Below are 19,510 nucleotides of genomic sequence, written 5' to 3'. Positions count from 1 at the left end.
TGAACTTCTCTTCTGACTGAACTATTGGGACCATATTTCCCAGATTGCGGTCACTCTCTATATTTTGTGTGTCATAAATCTGAATCAGTCAAAAACGAGGTATTTTGTTCAGAGAAAGTACATTTTTGTGTCTTATTTCATAACTTTAAATATCGTCTGCACTAATTAATTAGCATATTTCAGGTCACCCCCTCGACCCATTTTAAATTGAGTCCTAGATCCGGTCATTAGATCATCAGGGTAGTTAGTTTACTTATTTTTTTTTTGCGCACTGTACAGATTGTGCATGAAATACGTTTCAATAATTCATAACATAGAAGAATCAAGCTTATATTATATAAGCTTATTTAAATTTTCGTTTATTCATAATTCTAGCCATCTGAACGTTGAGCCCCTGGGCAAAATTGTACTGAAGTTTCACCGCACTTTTTCAGTGAATAATATGCAAAAATCAGTTTTGCATACATTGCATCTTTGCAAAGATGATAATCTAAATTATGTATAGAGATCAATTTGAAATAATAGTGTTTTAGGGTAGTTTCGAAATATATTTGTGTACAATATATTAGGAGGACTGGAAAGTAATCCCGTTTTGACGCATTAAATATTTCTTAGTTTTAAAAACCAATTCCTTTTCTTCGATCCATAACGATTCATTTTGGATCTAGCGTTGAAAGGTTGTTGCTAACGAGTGAGAATACATTATTGATTAAAAATAAAAGTTTGATAACAAATATCAAATGCACCGAAAGATTTTCCGGTCCTCCTAATATATATAAAAAATAGGCTAGAAAATATGTATTTCAAAATTTTGACAATGAAATACAATGTTGTATGGCATAATAAATTACTGGAAATATAATTTTAAAATAAATGGTATCTACAATTTTATGCAGGTAAAGATAACTAAACTACTACATTTAAAATTTTATTAAAGTACTTTCAATAAGTATGACATAAGTTCTAAGATACACTAAAAAAATTACCAAAAAACTCATGTACATAAATTAACATGTGATAAACGTAATAAAATGGGCATTGTACTTAATAATGAAAGAAAAGCTCGATAATTAATGCATCTAACACTGTAACAAATTTATTTTAGAACCTGAAAACATTCAACATATGCTATTACTGATTCCGTAACTTAATTACGTATCAGAAATAAATAATTTAACAAAGATAAAAGAAACATGCAAAAAAGTTACATTATGAATAAATTCTTACACTAAGAAAAAATTTTAACGGTTTGAAAAACGTATCTTAAATATGCTAATTAATTAACCCAGATGGTTAAGATGATTCAAGTTAAAGATTTAAAAAAGGCACTGAAAATTCATACATTTCTTATTATTTTTAAATAAAATGATAAAAATGTATCTTAGAAATAGGATAAAAAGAGTTTTATAGTTATAAATAATATTTTGATTTACATAAATAGTCACCTAACCCCCCAAAAAATGGTCTACTATACAACCATTCTTTCGGCCTAAATATTGGGATTATGATTTCCAAACTGTGATGGATTCCCCTCATATTTCCAGGGACAAAAACTTAGATTATTCAGAGAAATAAAGTTTTCAAGAGAAAATTTTTTGTGTCTGATTTCAAAACTGAAAATATCATCTGCACTAATAAATTAGCAAAAAAAAAAAAAAAAAAAAAAAAAAAAAAAAAAAAAAAAGAAGACGTCAATTGTCTTTTTAGAACAACTAAGATTTTAGAATTTCCAAATAATAGATAAGAAGTTATTCATGATGTATTTTTTTGTGCACTGCACATGCTTATACATATCATACATTGATCGATTGTTATTTAGTTGGATAAAATATGAGTTTTAAAGAGTCTGTTAACAAAAAAGACATAAACCCATTTTCATTATTTTAAAATGCTAGGAACTCCTACTTGATTTATTACAACAGTGCATTATTTTTTATTACATTTATCACTTAAGTTATTTGAAGATAAATACTGAAGTCCATTACAAATCCTGCCATTTTAAAACCTTTAACAATAAAATAGAGCTACTTTCTCTTTGAGTAAACACCTCACGTATCACAACTAAGAAATATAATTTGCAACTTAACCAATGAAAATATTTTATATTAATTAAATATTTTTTTACATACAAATAATAATAACTATTAATATTTTAAAGGAGAAATTCACAAATCTGAAAATCACAAAAGCACAACATTAATTGTGTTATTCCATAGTACAAGTTTTTTTTTGTTTTTTTTGTTTGACTAGAAATGAGAATATAGCAACACTTTTTGACTTTCAAAAGTGTTTCCTGCAATATATGAAGTACATTTACACATTTAATTTTCCAATGGATCTTAAAAATATTATTATGTAATAAAATCACTGATTTTTATAAATACATTGTGCAAAAGTGAGAAGTTTATTTCTCACTTTTTATGTAATAATAGGCAACAGTTTTAATTACCTGAATAGTATCAAATGTATCTAATTTCACATGGAATTTTCTTAAAATGAAATCATAAAAAATGTACAGTTCTGATTTTTCAAGTTTAGCATTCATTAAGAATTTTTTTTTTCATTTTTTAACTTACTTTTATCTAAAAGTTACTTACTAGTCTTTAACATAGAAATACATAAATAACTTCATTCGACAATTTAAGTAACAATTTATTGGTAAAAAATATTCTTATTTCTAAATATATAAGTGAATATCATAAAAATATTTACAACTAAAAATTCTTTATCAAATAAATCTAATCAATAAATCACATATTAAAACATAAATGTAAAAAAAGTAAACAGCTTAAAAACATAAAAAAAGATCATATATTTACACTGGCATGTAAAACTTATCATTCATCTTTACAAGGTAAAAAATATTTGTACAAGCTTTAGTCCTTATTAATGTAGTATGCATTAATAAAAATAAAAGTGAGTTAAAATTAGATTTTTATCTAATGATGGAATTTTTATGAATTAAAATGTAATCTTAATGTTTTAAAGTACGAATTTTATGTTTATTACATAGAGCCACCAATTTATAGGTAGCAAAAATTAAATAGCAAATTTAAAACGTGTCTTTCAAATAAGATTAAACTTGATCTTAAGTTATTTGAAGCAGTTTGTTCATGTATGCTGTATACTAATGACATTTAGGAATCAATTTCATAATCTAGTTTGTGAACTAAAAAAAAATGTGTTTGGAAATTTCACTAAGGTCTAAGTATAAAATAAAATAAAACAAAGTAAAAAATGCAGGTTTTTGTAAATGAACATGAAAATTAGAATGCAATTGGAAAAAAAAAAGAGTTTTCAAATTTAAAGAGAAAGTTAATTTTGCTTAAGTAAAAAGTGTTTTGATGAACATGATACATGAACAACTTATTGAACCTTTTAAAACAAGCACAGCTCAAAAAGCATGTTAGCAAACTGATAGTCAGTAATATAGTTTAATTTTTATTTTCTTTAATGGAATAAAAATAGTTAATTACAATTGTTATCCAAAAAGAAAACTAGTTTTCTTTCTTTTTCTATACAAACATAGTTTATACAATCCTTGAATGGGCATTGGTGAACACAATGAAAATTATGATCTTCCAAAATGTGAAGCATTTCATGCTACTAGAGTAGAGGGAAAGCTGTTTTCATATTAGTGAATTTTTTAAGTTTCTCACACCAGTGTATATAATGAAAGAAATTTCACATGTGGATGGAAATGTTTTTTTAACATAGCTACCTTAACACAGTTCTTGGATTGACATTAGGCATAATAAACTTTACTTTTTGCCAAAATCTTTTATCACCCCAATGTATAATGTGTGCATTGCTAAGACATTGTTTAGCATCAGAATCAAGAGACTTGAATGAAATTTTACCTACAACAACAATGAGAAGTTTATGTTTGTGGTTGCACTGGGATTCACGATAAGCCGTTTTTAATTCGAAACGACAACGTTCGTTTCGTAGAAAGTGTTCTGACAGGACGATAATAGTCCGTTGACTGCATTCAATGGCTTCTGTAACAGCTTCTGCAACATATTCTGAAAGAGGGAGGTCACGATATCGCAGGCAAAGTCTATAGGACGGTTCACCACATTCCAATTCAGGAGTTAAAAACTGTAAAACAAAAGTCTCATCTTTATTACAATAAGACACAAAGGCGTCGAATAGCTTTTCAGATTCAGCAGTATAAGTATTTCGCTTGAAGAGACGAATTCCATATTTCGTGTACAACCAAACTTTGATATTATGCCTACATAAACATATTAATATCATGATGATTAACAGTAAACTGATAATGGGAATGGCAATATAATATAAGTGGAAGGTTAATTCAAAATAATTTCTATAATTCGGTTGTGAACAGGATGACATGTTAAATGCAGTTAAGTACAGTCCAGCTGTTTCATTATATCGACATTGTATTGATTCGACATCTCGTACAAAAGAAGCACCATGTAGCCATTCGTGAAACAACTCCAAGTAATCACAATTGCAAATCCAAGGATTATGGCTTAATCGGACACTCGTTAATCGAGAGTTCCAATTCAAATTCCATACTTGAAATTCTTTGATAAAATTATGATTTAAATGTAATATCGATAACATTTTTAAATTTTGAAAAGTTATATTAGCAACAAATGTAATTTTGTTGCCTGATAAGTATAATTCTTCTAAGTGTATTAAACTTTCAAATTCATAACCATAAAGAGCAGGCAAGTGATTATTTTCGATGTTCAAGATCCGAAGATTTACAAGTCCATTAAACGTTCGATTATCTATTGTGTGAACATTACTATTGTTCAAAAACAATGTTCTCATATTTTTACGACCTATGAAAGCATGACTAGATAAACGACTTATATCATTACCATCCAGATATAAGTCAGTAACATCCATTGGTACAACTGAAGGTATAGATGCATAACCTTGTGAGCTGCAATCTACAATATTAGTATTCCAAGTTTGGTCTGAAAAGCAAGTGCATTCATCAGGACATACCATTTCACAATCACAAGCATCAAATTCACAGCAATGGCATAGAGCAAAACAATGGCTTCCATATTTGCAGAGAAAATCTGACGATTTTGACTTAGATAAATGTATGTATGAATGAGGTCGAGTAAATGATAGTTTGCACACTACCTCATTAAAATCAATTATCCGAGGGAAATTATTACTACCATCTGGCTTGTTTATATGATGAAGCCATTCCATATTGCAATCACAGAAAAATGGGTTTCCTGAAATAGCAAATTGCGGTAATGGTTTCTTAAGAGTATTTTGGTTAAGACGAAAAGTATTAATATCTAAGTTTTGAATTTTGTTGTTAGATATATCTACATACGTCAGATTGCTTTTAGCAATAAAGGTAAAAGGATGTATATTACTAATTCGATTATTATTAATTCTTATAACTTTAATTTTGTTGGGAAAGGAAGCCCCATTAACATCAACTAAATAATTATATGAAACATCTATTTGAACTAATTGAAGAGTATTTTCTAATTCATAATAATTTCCTAAAATCTCAATTTCATTACTATGAAGGTCTAATTTTTCTAGTTGAACAGGTATAACAGCATAATCAAACCACTGAACTTTATTCCTTGATACATTTACATGCTTAAGTACCTTTAAGTTCATGAATAATCCATTTATATCAGTCAAGAAATTATCACTTAAATCAACTTTTATTAATGATTCAATATCATCAAAAACACCATGCTGTAAATTATAGATCTGATTTTTTGATAAATCTAACTCTTTTAGAATAGGCAGGAGTTTGAAATTTTTAGAAGTTAAATTACCTATTTTGTTTTGAGAGAGATTAATGTAACGAAGTTGCTTTAATAATAACAAAGAAGAATTATACAGATCAGATATATCATTATTTTCTAAATTAAGGCTTTTCAGAAATTGTAATGCAGCTAATGAATCTGGTATAAAACTTAAATTGTTACTTTGAAGAGACAATTTTTCTAAGGTACTACAGTTCTTAAAAGTATCTGGATGAATCATTAAAATATTATTAAAAGCAAGATTTAAATCACTTAAAACATATAAACCATTTAGAGTAAAGGCATCTAAATATTCTAAATGATTGTGAGAAAGATCGATCGTATGAAGATTATATAAAGATGAAAATGAATTATCTTCAATAAAACTGATTTTGTTATGCGAAAGAAAGAGCATCTGGAGTGAATACTGGGATAATAATAAAGTGCTGTTTATGAATGTTAATTCATTGTTCCTGAGATCTAATAGAACCAAACGAATTAGATCAATAAATGGTTGATGAATTAGATTACTTGAAAGATGATTTGAGCTTAAATTTAAAACAAGCAGTTGCTGTAGGCCACTAAAAAAACCAGATGGAATACTGTAGATAGCATTATCTTGCAAATATATTTCTCTTAAATCAGGGGAATCTTGAAATAATACAGCTGGAATCTTTTTTAACATGTTGTTGGACAAATCAATTATTTGCAGAAACTCAAAATTTGTGAACAAAAATGCATCCACATCTTCAATGTTGTTGTGTGCTAAATTTAAAAGACGCAACTTTCTTAGTTTTTGGAGGTTTTTAGGAGTTATTCTGTTAATTTTGTTAAATGACAGATCCAATTCAGATAAACTACCGGCACAGTTTCTACTTCCTTCATAATCAGAAACATTATCTTTTGACAAGATTGTAGATAGATCATTATGAGTCAAATTTAAAATTTTAAGAGAATTAAGTTCGCATAATAATGCATCAGAAAAATTTTGAAGGTTGTTATAAGCTAAATTAAGAACAGCTAATTGTTGCATTTCATCCAGGCTATTATCATCCATATTAAGCGAAAATATTTTCCAATAGTTATTAGTGGTTTGAATAGACAAATTTCTTAAATTTTCCAATCCTATAAATGCTTCCTTTGACAAATATTTTAACTTGCATTGATAAATATTTAAAGACTTCAAATATCGCAGATGAACAAATGACAGTGGTGCAAGGTGGCTTTCGAAGTACATGGGATCACAAATAATTGTTAAAGAAGAAGTAGATTGACTTTGAATTAAGGAGAAATTAGTTGCAAGAACACCAGAAGCAACAATCCTTTCAAGATGGCAAGTCAAGGATACATCATTATCATTTAAGGCAGTCCACTCACAATCTTCTGGAGCTGTGTAACTAATAATTCTTTTAATAGTGTAGAGGAAAAAAAGCACCATCACCCAGTTGGCCATTTCTTTAGGAAGATGTCCAAAGTGAACTTGACTTCTAGTTTAAAAGAAATAGAAATTACACTAAATTTATAAAGAAAAGTTTCAAAATGAGAATTTATATCACACACTAAAAAGAAATTTAAAAAAAACATATATTTATAATTTTTATACAAATGAACCATTAAAAATGATTAAAGGTTGACTATGCAATGAATGTTATATTACCTAAATGACAATAAGTATATTTTTTAAAACTGAATGATGTAATTACACGTTCTTTAAAAAAGCAAATTTAAAAATTTCCATTCTAAATTTAAGACTTGTGTATAAGTACAACATAAACTGAAAAGAATATAATATGATTAACTTTTGATACAATGATCGGTTTGACATAAACTGAGGGGTAGTTTTAATAGATTTAAATATAAACCTTAACAATTGGGACCATATTTTTTTTAATTGCTCCCTTCCTATATTTGAGGGTCAAAAATCTGAAACTGTCAAAAATATTTGATATTTAAATATTTTAATATTTGAATAATAATATTTGAATTTTAATATTTTAATATTAAAAATATTTAAATATTTGAATCCAATTCTCCCTTACTTAGCATATTTGAGGTCAATTCCCAAATCACAGAAATTGCATCATAGTATGAGAAAATCTGGTCGTTAACATCCAAAAAACCTGAGCTGTTCTTATTTCTTTTTGTTTCAAATTCGCACACTAGATCTTAAGTCATTAGATTTAAATGTGTCACTATGTCATTGAAAGCAATAAAGGACGTCGAAAATTCAAAGCAATTAAAAAGTTTTGAAGAAAATCTAAGTTAATTTATATGAACTTAATACCTGGATTTAAACTACAATATGAGATTGTAATGTCAAAACAAAGAAGGGATGATAATTTAAATTGTTTTTATTTTAAATAAGGGTATTTCATAATCACCACTCTTTAAAATACATTTTTAAAATCTTTGTCAGAAATGAAGTAAAAAAAGCATATACAAAAGGTATCGCTAACCAATATTTAATCGTGGAATAAACAAAACTGCTATCAAAATCTGGCGAATTACTAGGAAAGAAGGCGAGAGAGAAAGAAACATCAAAATCAGTTTAATTACTAAAGGAAATTGTAGGTGTTTTTAATAACTACCTTTCAGACTCTTCTCTGTTTCCTCTGGCAACCAAATAGGTTTTGATGTTTCTGTTGCCGCCTTCCTCTTAAGTTATTTATCGAATTTTGATAGCACTTCATTGTTTCTTGCTTGAATATGAATTTGCAACACCTAAAGTGTTTTAATATTTTTTCTATTCTAAAATTATACATTAAGGTCTGTGATAACATCCAGTAAAATGATAATAAATAAAAATGCAAGACCTTGATTAATACAAAAGTATAAGACTCGTTCTTAAGTTTTGTTCACTTAAAAGTATAAGACTTGAAAAAAAAAAAGATTTAAAAAACTTAAATAACATAGACTTATTTAAAACTTAGTTTTTATCTTTAAGAGAATGATTAATGATTTTTGAAAACGTGTCTGATTTCAAAATTTGCACCATAAAATTTAAAATTACAGTAGAGAATATTTAAAAAAATAAGTTTTTTTTAAAACTCTTCTAAGTTTTTTTTAGTCATTGCACACAAAATTAAAAAAAAAAGTTATAAAATATTAAAAAATAAAATAATTTTTTTAAAAATATGAACAAAAATGGTACGCTTTAATATCCCCCTTTGAATTTATTTCACCATGTTTATAACAAAAACAAACAGTTGAAAAGAACTTGATTAATTTTTAAATGAATAAAAAAAAATATTTAAATATCATACTTACTATAATATACATATTTTGACAATGACTTGGTCATCACATCTGGTTACAAGTTTTACATTTTTGAAGCATTGAATAATGCAATAAGTAACAGCATTATTAAATTACATTCATTCAGGGAAAAATGATTATTGGTATACTTTCAAACTTATAAGACTTCTTGATATATGATGCCATCATCATTATGAATAACTTGGAACATTCATACAAGCATGGCTTAAAGATATTCTCAACTGAATGTAGATACATATTTTTTTGTCCATATAATATTACTTGAACTTCATTGCTAAAAAGTAAAAAAAAAATAAATAAATATCAAAGGAAGTATGAACAAACATGTTTCACTTAATCACTTCACAAATCTACAACAAATTAAATTATAGTCATATATTCTCCGAAAAATCAGTTAAATGTTCAGCTATAATATCAGTACTATCTTAAACCGCAATATCGTGCAAATTCATTGCAACCGTAACAAAGTGTTAAACAGAACCATATTTCCCTTCAAGTTGAACCATATCATCATATAATCAAGTTAAAGATGGTTTAATTTGCACGATAATATGGTTCACAGAATTAACCCATTTTCAACCAATTGTAAGCGCACCATTTCAATAAATATTTTTTCTTATTAACATTGTGACATACCATATATTTCACTAACTTTATTTTTCTACTGTTTTCAAGGTTTCTGAGGACATCTATAAATTATTAATTAATTCAATTGGAGTTAACATTTTCTGTTGAAAGATTTTCAATCTACGCTTGTTTTTCATTTATTTATTTATTAAAAAAAAAAGGGTATTGGCACATTTGACTCTTTGAAAATGTATAATTATTCCATTTGAGATTATGATGGATTAAAGTTTCAAGTTCTGTAAATAAAATAAAAATAAAAGAAATGTCATATAAAAATTAGTGTTCAACTAAATGATTTGGGTAATGGTGCATAAATGTACCACTTTATTTCTTCAATAAAATATTACTTTTCATGCGTGAAACATTTTTTGTGTCTTAATGAAAATAATATAAGCATAGTTTAATAAAAATAGTACCATATTTTATAAAATTATGCTTGGCCAAAAATGGATTAAGGTAGCCGCGAAACTGTACGATATTGTAGTTCAATGCATTCCAAAATTTCTAAAAGCAAAAAAAGGACTAATTTTTTTTCTGGAATACAATAATGTAATAAAGTCAAAAATACACAAAAAAGTAAAAATACAGATAGCTGTTTCGGTGCTATAAGCAAGTACCATCATTAGTGTTGAGATACAGAAAGTGCACTTATATGTCTTTGCATTGAGAAAAGTACTTATTTATAATACTGAAACAGCTGCTGACATTTAGTTATGAAAACCACTATTATTTAATTCAATACATTTTATTAGACGGAATCATGATGAAACATGCCTTAATACATGAATATTCAAACCAATTTGTTAACTATTATAATTGAAATAGATTGAATGTGACTGTAAAATGTAATAAAGCTTATAACAAGTATGTATTTAATAAATTAACTACATACTTATTTGCCAAGCATACTTCTGACCTAACTAAAACCTTATGATGGAGGTAAATGGGACTTAATAAATTTAAAAGATTTCAGTTTTTATAAAAATATACATCATGCAACGTAAGCGGAGAAGCACTGTATTCAATGAACGAAAATTTATTCATTTACTATTTAATCCAGCAACTGACTTGGTGAGATCATATATCTTCTGGACAAATAAACGAAACTCTTTTAATTTTCAAGTATAAATGAAGAACTTGGGGCAATAAGTCACACTTTTTTCCAAGTGACATTTTTACACGTAGCTGTTTCTTGGTATTGTTTCCTAACAGATATTTTTCAAGTTGATTCTAGATAACAGCACAGTACATAAAAACATTTTATTGCATTCATGGTAATATGGTGTGTGTGCTTTTTATTTTATTTTCAAAACCAAAAATGCTCTCACGAACAATTTGAAAATGCGTCTTTTCATTATAATGCCTCTAACTCTTCACATTAACGAGCACTCAAATTTAGTACTTGTTCATTTTTTGAGCATAAATTAGTTTTTACATTCTACCTGTGAGCACCACGACAATGAGAACGAACGAATAATGAGGGGATAATGAAAATTGCTGAATTAGTCGCGAACATTAAGATGAAAATACTTGATACATGTGAAGGGCTTTTTTTTTAGTACTTTACTGTATATACTTGAATATACATTTATTCAACTTATGTTACGATCGGCAAGTGGCAAAAAATAATACCCCGAATAAACTTAAATTTCACAGATTTCAGAAGCTATTATCTTTTAGAAAATAAAGTTTAAAGGTATCAAAAAAATGTTAAAATGTGCATTTCCCTTAAGCAGTTTATTTATTTGCTGATTTTCCATTCGGAAATAAATATTGATTTAAAAAAGTTTTTCGTATCGTTTTAAATCTTACTTTTAAACGGCCTATAATATTTTTTTTCCAACCCTTTATAAATAAGGTATAAAATAAACATATCAATAAAATATTTTTTTATGAATTTATTTGATGATAAAAGGGTTTGGCTTATTTAAGTTGTTTCGATGCATTTCTAATTTAATCTTTGAAAACCTGCGAGAACTTTTGAAAACAAATAGGAAAAAATAAGGGAATAAAATTTTCTTTATTTTTTTATTTATAGATTGACGAATTTGAAATTCAGGAAGAAACCTTCTTTAAAAGTTTGCGAAAATTTGCGTATGATCATACTGTTAAAAAAAAAATTATAAAATGATTTTGTAAAAACAATTTATAGATCAGAAATGCAACAAATTGCAAGTCCGGATTTAATGAGATCCTGTGTGTAAGGAATAAATTTTTTAAAAATGGTTGGCTGAATGCAAAAACGTCTACATGAAACTCTGCTGCTACGACATTATATGAAAGAATTTTTCATAAACTTCTTGAAAACTATTTTATTGAAGTTGTCAGAAGAGAAAAAAAAACATATCTGACGGGTTCGTGTTCATTCTACACACCTGGAAAGCTTTCTTTATTTTTATTTTTTAAATAGATTTTTTATGCGGATCTTTCAAAAAAAAAATTTATGTAGATATGCAATAAAGAGAAGAATGTGAGGCATGTGTTACGATGAATAACTAAACCAGTTATGTGGGAATTTAGCTACGTTACGGATTAATAAGAAATTGCAATCATTGCATGTTATGCAAACCATGGAATAGTTTCTGGCGTTTTGTTGCTCACGTGTCTGCCTTTATACACTAATCCAATTGTTTGTGAATCGTATGTTCGATTTGCTCCTCATAGCATCGTGTTTTCTTTAGTATTGCATTTATTTTATCGCACATATCTTTATAATGAAAAAAATTGTTCATTGAAAAACTGCCGAAAAAAAGAACAAAGTTAAACCATTTTATTTTATTTTATGACTGGCTTAGAACAGCCGACCCACTACTATCAATGTTCAACTCGGTAGACTTGTAATTTCGAACCCAACCCAGAAGGAACTCCTGGATCAAGCATTGGGACAAAGTAGAGGACTTTTTTATGGAACTAACCCGCATTTGCGTAACATGGAGCGGAAAAACACGAAAACCTTCATCTTTGAGTTATACACCTTTAACAACTAAATAGTGCTAAGTCTTTAAATTACTTATGAAATAATATTTACTTTTTGCGGTTTTCGCAATATCTCTGGAATTAACAACGCGAATTTGCTCACATTAACAAAACTTTTATGTTTCATGTAAAAATATTTTCTAACATTTATTTATTATTTTTTTTTCTTTAGTTACAAGGAATATGAGTTTTTAAATTAGATTATTAACAACGTAAATTTATAAGACAAATTAATAATAATAATAAAATAAAATATGGGACGAATAATTTCTACCAAATAAAAATTTAAAAACAAGATTTTATGTAACAAAAAATAAGGTTTTAAAATTGAATTTTGTTTGAAAATCAGTCACGATTTATTTGATAAATTTGGACATACAAAATAATGTAGTTCAAAATAATCAGTTCCGCAGTGAACTGATCGTTAAGACATTGTTCCCAGCAGATCACCGAAGTCAAGCATCACTGGCTGCGGTCAGTGAGCGGGTGGGTGACCACTTGGATCAGTCTGAGTAGGGACAGAGGGTGTGCGGCATTGGTCCTCGTTAAACTGTTCTACCGTAAAGTGCTCGACTTCGCGTGCAGGTCGTCGGGCTACCGAAGCGGGGGTGCCATCCCCTCTGCAGAGGATCAAAATTGTGATGGCATGTCTTCGGATCATCCTCAGGGATGTTTCCCAGACCGTCGCCAATAGCCCATTGTGCAGCTCTAGTGCGACGTAAATGAACAAATCAATCAATCAAAATAATCAAAACAATTTCATTCAAAACATATCGATAATTGATGTGGATAAATTACTAACACCCTCAGAAACAGATATTTTATTCGAAGATAGCTCAATTGTCCGTTTCAGAAATTTCCGCATGGAAAAAAATGGAAAACTGAACCGATGCCCAGAGTTAAAAGGCACTAAGAAGTCAATTTGAAGGAATGGGGTTCAATTCTCAGTGGCGGTTCCAGTCCACCCAGCTTCCGATCATTGGGCATCAACCTCACTGGGCAGTAAGGGCAACTTATACGCAATTATGATACAGTACGTTACTTTCATTTACGTCGCACTAGAGTTGCACAATGGGTTATTGCGTGACGGTCTGAGAAATATAGGGAGATCCGGAGACAACAACATATATACGTCAAATCCCGTTTTACAGGGAGGACACATTAACATACCATCCATCCGCAGATCATAACTTTGACCTGAAGCAGAGCACTATCAATCTCCTATCCAGTACCCCTAGACATGTTGATTTGTTATTGAAACTTGGAGGACTTTGCGACCCCGACATATTTAGAGTGTACCAGACACCATTTCGTTTTCGGTCGGCTGGGATCGAACTCACGACCCTTCGGAATATGAACCCAACTAGCCGGGCTATCCCTGCCTGCACAGTGATGACCACAACGTCTTATTAACAAAAGGTTACGAAATTGGGGAGTCTTAACCTCCATAACGGGTTAGTAATAAGGCTTTTTTTAAATGGAAAATTATTAAGAATATTTAAACACCGCAATTGAGGGAAGCGGATTGGTGGTTTAAAAACAATACAGTTCTGAAAAAAAAAAGACTTTCTGTCTTTGTAGGCTACTGTAAAATATTCTCGTGACAATGAAATGAAATGACCACAGATCTTTATATTATTCAAATGGTTGCAGACGTAAATATAACTTAATGAATGACATTTACTCAACGAATGCTAATTCTTGTCGGGAAGGAATTAGAATTTTGATCACGAGTACTAGAATTACTCTTACCACACTGAAAACGTAAAAAGGTAATGTAACAATGCTCGTGATTTGTCCACTTGATATTAATGTCCATGCGTTGTGGAATGAAAAGAAATGAGAAACCGAAAATGTCTTACTTTGAATATCAAACAGAAGCCTAAAATCCAAAAAAGAATATTTGTACGGGGAGAGAATATTCTAGATGAATTCAGTAAATAATTATTCAATGAGTGAACAGGAAATTTCGCTAATGAGAGTTTATCGTGCTTTTGTCATAAGAAACATAAAAGAAATTTTGAAAATAAATGTTATTATTTTCTTACAAGAACTAAGGTTGCAGTTAAAACAATAAAATTACACCGACCATTTATATTACAACAGGATCACTATTATCTGCAGAATTTGGACTGAACCTATTGCGGATAATCAAAATATTTGGATGATAGAGGTAACATAGTATTTTAATCTATTTTCATCAAAACTCTGAAAACAGAGTTTTTCTTAAATGTTTATTAATAGTACTATAAGACCCGATGGCTCAGGGAATAGAGGGCTCGCCTCTCAATGAGGTAACCCGGGTTCGAATTCCAGCGATGGCTGGTCGATATCAATTCCGCCCAGGCACGCACTGACCACAGTGTTGACGAAAAATATCCGAAGTGGCAGACGGCTTCCCGTCAGGCTGACCGTGGGAGTTTTTGTGGGTTTTTCTTCATCTAACGCAAATGCAGGTGAGTTCTACGAAAAAAATCATCCACGAAGGCAAATTTCTCTCAATACTTGATCCGGAAGTTCCCTTGTTTTCTGGAGTGGGTTCAAAATTACAAAGCGACAGAAGTAAAGATAAGTAATCGTAAACTCAAAATTGGGTCGGTTGTTCAACGATATAAATAAAATAAAATAATAGTACTATAGATAGTATTTAATTTTATTATTATTCAATAAATATCAACTTTTTTTAGTAGGTATATAAGTTGTCCAAGTAGTATCCATAGTAAATAGGTATTTTATTTCAAAATTCACTTGGACTAATGCCCTAGATGGTACTCCTTTTTTGAATAAGCCATTTGTACAAAAGGTTTTCTCGCTATTCTATTCGCAAATAATTAAAGAAAAAAACTTAAGAAGAGCCGATTTTGGTTAGGAGAGGTGTTCGGATGATAAGAGGTTTCACTATATTTAAAAAAATAAAATGCTAAGCAGAAGTTTATCTCTTTGTAATGAGGCGAAGGAGTATTGATATTAGTAACGATATTAATCTTAATATAAACTTTTTCACATCATTTCTCAAAACATATTTTGAACTAGCTCTTAATTAAGAGAACAGTTTGCTTGATGAACAATTCCAGTGTTTTCACTACAGCGCGAGAATCTCGCATATTTTTTCCTTTTCTCGCATTAAAAAATTATTACCGCGAGAAATTCGCGCATTCTATAAATCAATTTCAAAACTCGCGAATTTCTCGCATTTTGGAAAAAGCTTCGAATTACGCCATTTAGAATGAAATCCGTTTCACTTTTCTTCCTGGATCTTTAATTATTTTCAACATCTGCCCCATTATCTAGCTTCCCTATTTACCAGTATTGTTCAGAACCTTTTCGAACTACAGAACACAACCACGGAACCCTTTTCAGAACACATTTCTCTCCAACCTCTTGTTTACCGTAGGTAAGGTTTCTTCATCTAAGACGTTCAAATGTTTTATGCACTTATGTAAGATGGACAAATACCTTGTAAAGGCAAAATCTTCTATGATGATGCACCAAAAATATTCAATGCTTTCAAAAATAGAAGACGTTAAAAATGTATTATAATTAAAGAACTGATTTTTTTTCAAGAGTTTATGTGTTTTTTTAGTTTTTAGAAATCTCACTTAACTTTTTGAAATCTCACCCTGTATTTTGAGAAAGGGTGAGAATTTCTCACCCATTTTTTTTCTGTGATGAAAACACTGAAGGCCCTTTTATACTTTATTAGTATTATTCCTATTCGTTTTGGTTACGTGGGAAAAATTATAACAGACATTAAGTCGGCTAAGTTTTGCTCATTGTTGGCATTTTTCAAGATTTGGCACGTCTTAATCAAAATGTCAGTATGAAACTAAAGATGATTGATGAATCATACATATTTGAAGAGCTAGGGGCAAGATAAGCTACTCTTTTTCCAAAGGTGACATTTTTTACATAAAATTGACCTTTTTAGTTGTTTCCAGAAAGACAAGTTACAAAGCTCCCGGAATTTTTCCTAGGTAACAAACAACACAACACAATTCAGAAACATCATATTACCAGTATGGAAATCATAGTGTTACTCACCTAACACGCTCTATCCGACAATTTTAAAAAGTGGCTTATTATTATATTGCCCCTAGCCCTTCATTTGTATACTAAGGTTTTGGGTTTAGTCCAACAGAAATATTTTATTGTCATCTTGAAATTCTATGACGTACCTGTATCCTTAATTCTCTGTTCCCTATTTTTGATCATCTAAGATATAAAAGAAATGATTTCACTAGAGGGAACTTATCAGCACTAATTAGCATTAATCGATATTTTAGGTGGAGACATCGAATCCAGAAACGCTAAAAAAAATCTGATCATTGTATCAAAATTTATCTAGCTTACACTAGAAAAAATTTCGGATCACATTACGGTATTAAGTATTGGAACTTTGGGTGCATCATTCGTAAAATCCATTTTTACAGGAAAACATTATACCGTAATTTTTAAAGTAATATCTATTTAATTATAGTGATTCAGTGACGGTAATTACTATAAAAATTACGGTACATCATATTTTTTGTTCCGTGATATGTTCCGATAAAAAGTACCGGCACCCTAAGTGCCGCTACTTATCTTAATTTGATCCGAAATTTCTTACAGTGTAGTTCGATTTTTGGAAAGAGGAATCGACATATAATTTTTCGTAACGACAGTACGTTACTAGTACGTACTTACCACTACGCACTTATTTTCTTATGACAATACAAAAATTTAATGAAGTGCCCCCTTCAAACGATTCCACATTCAACGATATTTTTTTTCAATGAAGAAAATTTAGACTTTTGTTTCGAACAACGATATAAATGTTTACTGTACTCTTTTAACGAGTAATTTTTTCACATTTTTTCTCAAATTTAAGGAGGCAAATGATTTTAGAAGCATAAAATTATATCATAATAACAAAAAACGAACGACGAAAATATAATGAAACTAAATTTTATAAACCTAAAGAGTCAGCGTTAGATAAATATACTTTCACTTCTCCAGTAAAGATAATTTGCAAGTTTTTATTATTTTCTTTATAAGTATACATGCTTATTTAAAAAAAAAAAACATCTGGTAATAATCTTCTATTCCCCGAGATTCTCGTTTAACACGGGCGCTGCAGTATATAAAAAAATATAGCATTAAATAACCCTCAAACACCTATTCCTTTTTCGCATCTTTCATTTTTTGTAAGTTAATAAAAAATGGCTAATAAATACAAAAAACTTAATAAAACCACCTTGTAGCAATTCGATTTTAAAATGGCTTAACCTTTCGTTATACCCTTTATACTGTCAAAAATAAAAGAAAGGGTTTTATTTATTTCACAGTTGAATGACGTAACTAAAGCGTGAAACAACACAGATTTCCATCTAAAAACAAATTGAAAGAAAAAGCAAGTATAGATCACAATCTTTACTCTCGAAACTCATCAATCGTTAAGAGCAGAGGAGATTGCGCAATGCAGTGAAATATAAATGTTGACAGATATAGAGATGCGATTATTTTGGGATCCTTTTTCCGAGTTTGAAGGGAAATTTCAACAAATATGTCAGGTTGAATCAAAAGAAGAAATGAGTTCCGAGAGGCCATGTTCTCGCTTAAATGCGACGGTTTTTTTTTTAGTTAGGGGATAGAAAAAAAATGTGACATATACTTTAAGTGACTAGGTTGATAAACGTCATTTAAAAGTTTAGAAAGGTTCAGCAGGTGACAGTTGTTACCGAATTTAAATAAATCTTTCAATAACCTGTGTGACATTTGATGGAATCCAACGTTTTTTACTCCTTAATAATTTGCTCCACAACTTAAAATACCAGACATTGACATTTGATAGAATCTAACGTTTTTTACTCCTAAATAATTTGTTCCACAACTTAAAATAACAGACATTCTTACAAATACATTCAGAAAAAGTTTAAAAATTTTCAATAGAAATCTTTTAGAAAAAATAAGCCAGTTAGCTTATTTTTTCTAAAAATAATTCTAATTCTGCTTAAAATACCAGACATTGACATTTGATAGAATCTAACGATTTTTGCTCCTAAATAATTTGTTCCACAATTTAAAATACTAGACATTCTTACAAATACAATCAGAAAAAGTTTAAAAATTTTCGATAGAAATCTTTTAGAAAAAATAAGCCAGTTAGAGAATACATTTTTTTTTACTAAAAAAAATTTAATATCCTGCTTTTGCAAAATGCATTCCCAGAAAGATCTCAAATAAATTTGTTCCAGAGCCCAAACATAATCGAACGTTGTAAACATTATTATTCCATTTAAAAATTCTTACAGTAAAAAAGTTGTTTTATAACATCGTTTGAAAATAGTACAGACAGACAAATGAAATTCCTTGAAATTTTACACAGTTAATATTTAAAATGGTGACGAGGTTCAAAGTTTTGTCGAAATATTATAGTTTTATAATGTAAGTGAGAGATCATAGAGTGATGACACTGACTAAATAAAGCGATTCTTTGTTTGAATGTACGTTACAGTAAGGGGTTGAACGAATGTCATTGATCGAACCGATTTGTTAAGTTCTATACATCGATATTTTATCTATCGCTCCAGCCTAAATGTTACGGAAAATCCGTAAAATGTTTCGATTTAGGGAAAGACAGAAATCCCAGTTTACATTTGGTTTATTAAATAGATCGCACGATTCCCACAATGAGCAAAGGGAAAAATGTCTTACTTTTAATTAATGCATACTTGAGCCAAAAGTAGATTTAAAAAACAGGATATGGATTTAAAAGTGTGAGAAGTGTTTCGATTAGAACAATAAATTAGGAAAAGGATTTACTGAAAAGAAATAACATAAAAAGATTAATTGAACCATGTATATATATATATAGATGATTGATGAAT

The 19,510-nt window shown here is 29.2% G+C and overlaps 1 protein-coding gene across 4 annotated transcripts in view; it reads right to left on the bottom strand.

Annotated features, from left to right (window-relative positions):
- Window positions 1-915: 915 nt before the first annotated feature.
- LOC107447341 (toll-like receptor Tollo) overlaps window positions 916-19,510 on the bottom strand; it is a 38,361-nt gene continuing 19,766 nt past the window's right edge. For 2 of the 4 annotated variants that reach the window (XM_016062218.3, XM_043039060.2), the window contains exons 2-3: window positions 9,033-9,315; window positions 916-7,252 (exon numbers count right to left, since the gene is read on the bottom strand). In XM_016062218.3, the coding sequence (XP_015917704.1) occupies window positions 3,718-7,218 (3,501 nt within the window). In that variant the 5' untranslated portion in view covers window positions 7,219-7,252; window positions 9,033-9,315 and the 3' untranslated portion in view covers window positions 916-3,717. Of the gene's footprint in view, window positions 7,253-8,353; window positions 8,524-9,032; window positions 9,316-10,084; window positions 10,175-19,510 lie in introns of those variants that run through there. The other 2 variants (XM_016062219.3, XM_043039061.2) reach the window with 2 other exon arrangements.

Source organism: Parasteatoda tepidariorum, chromosome X1, assembly GCF_043381705.1.
Source record: "Parasteatoda tepidariorum isolate YZ-2023 chromosome X1, CAS_Ptep_4.0, whole genome shotgun sequence".
Taxonomy (NCBI): Eukaryota; Metazoa; Arthropoda; class Arachnida; order Araneae; family Theridiidae; genus Parasteatoda; species Parasteatoda tepidariorum.
This window is presented reverse-complemented; position numbering and strand designations above follow the sequence as displayed.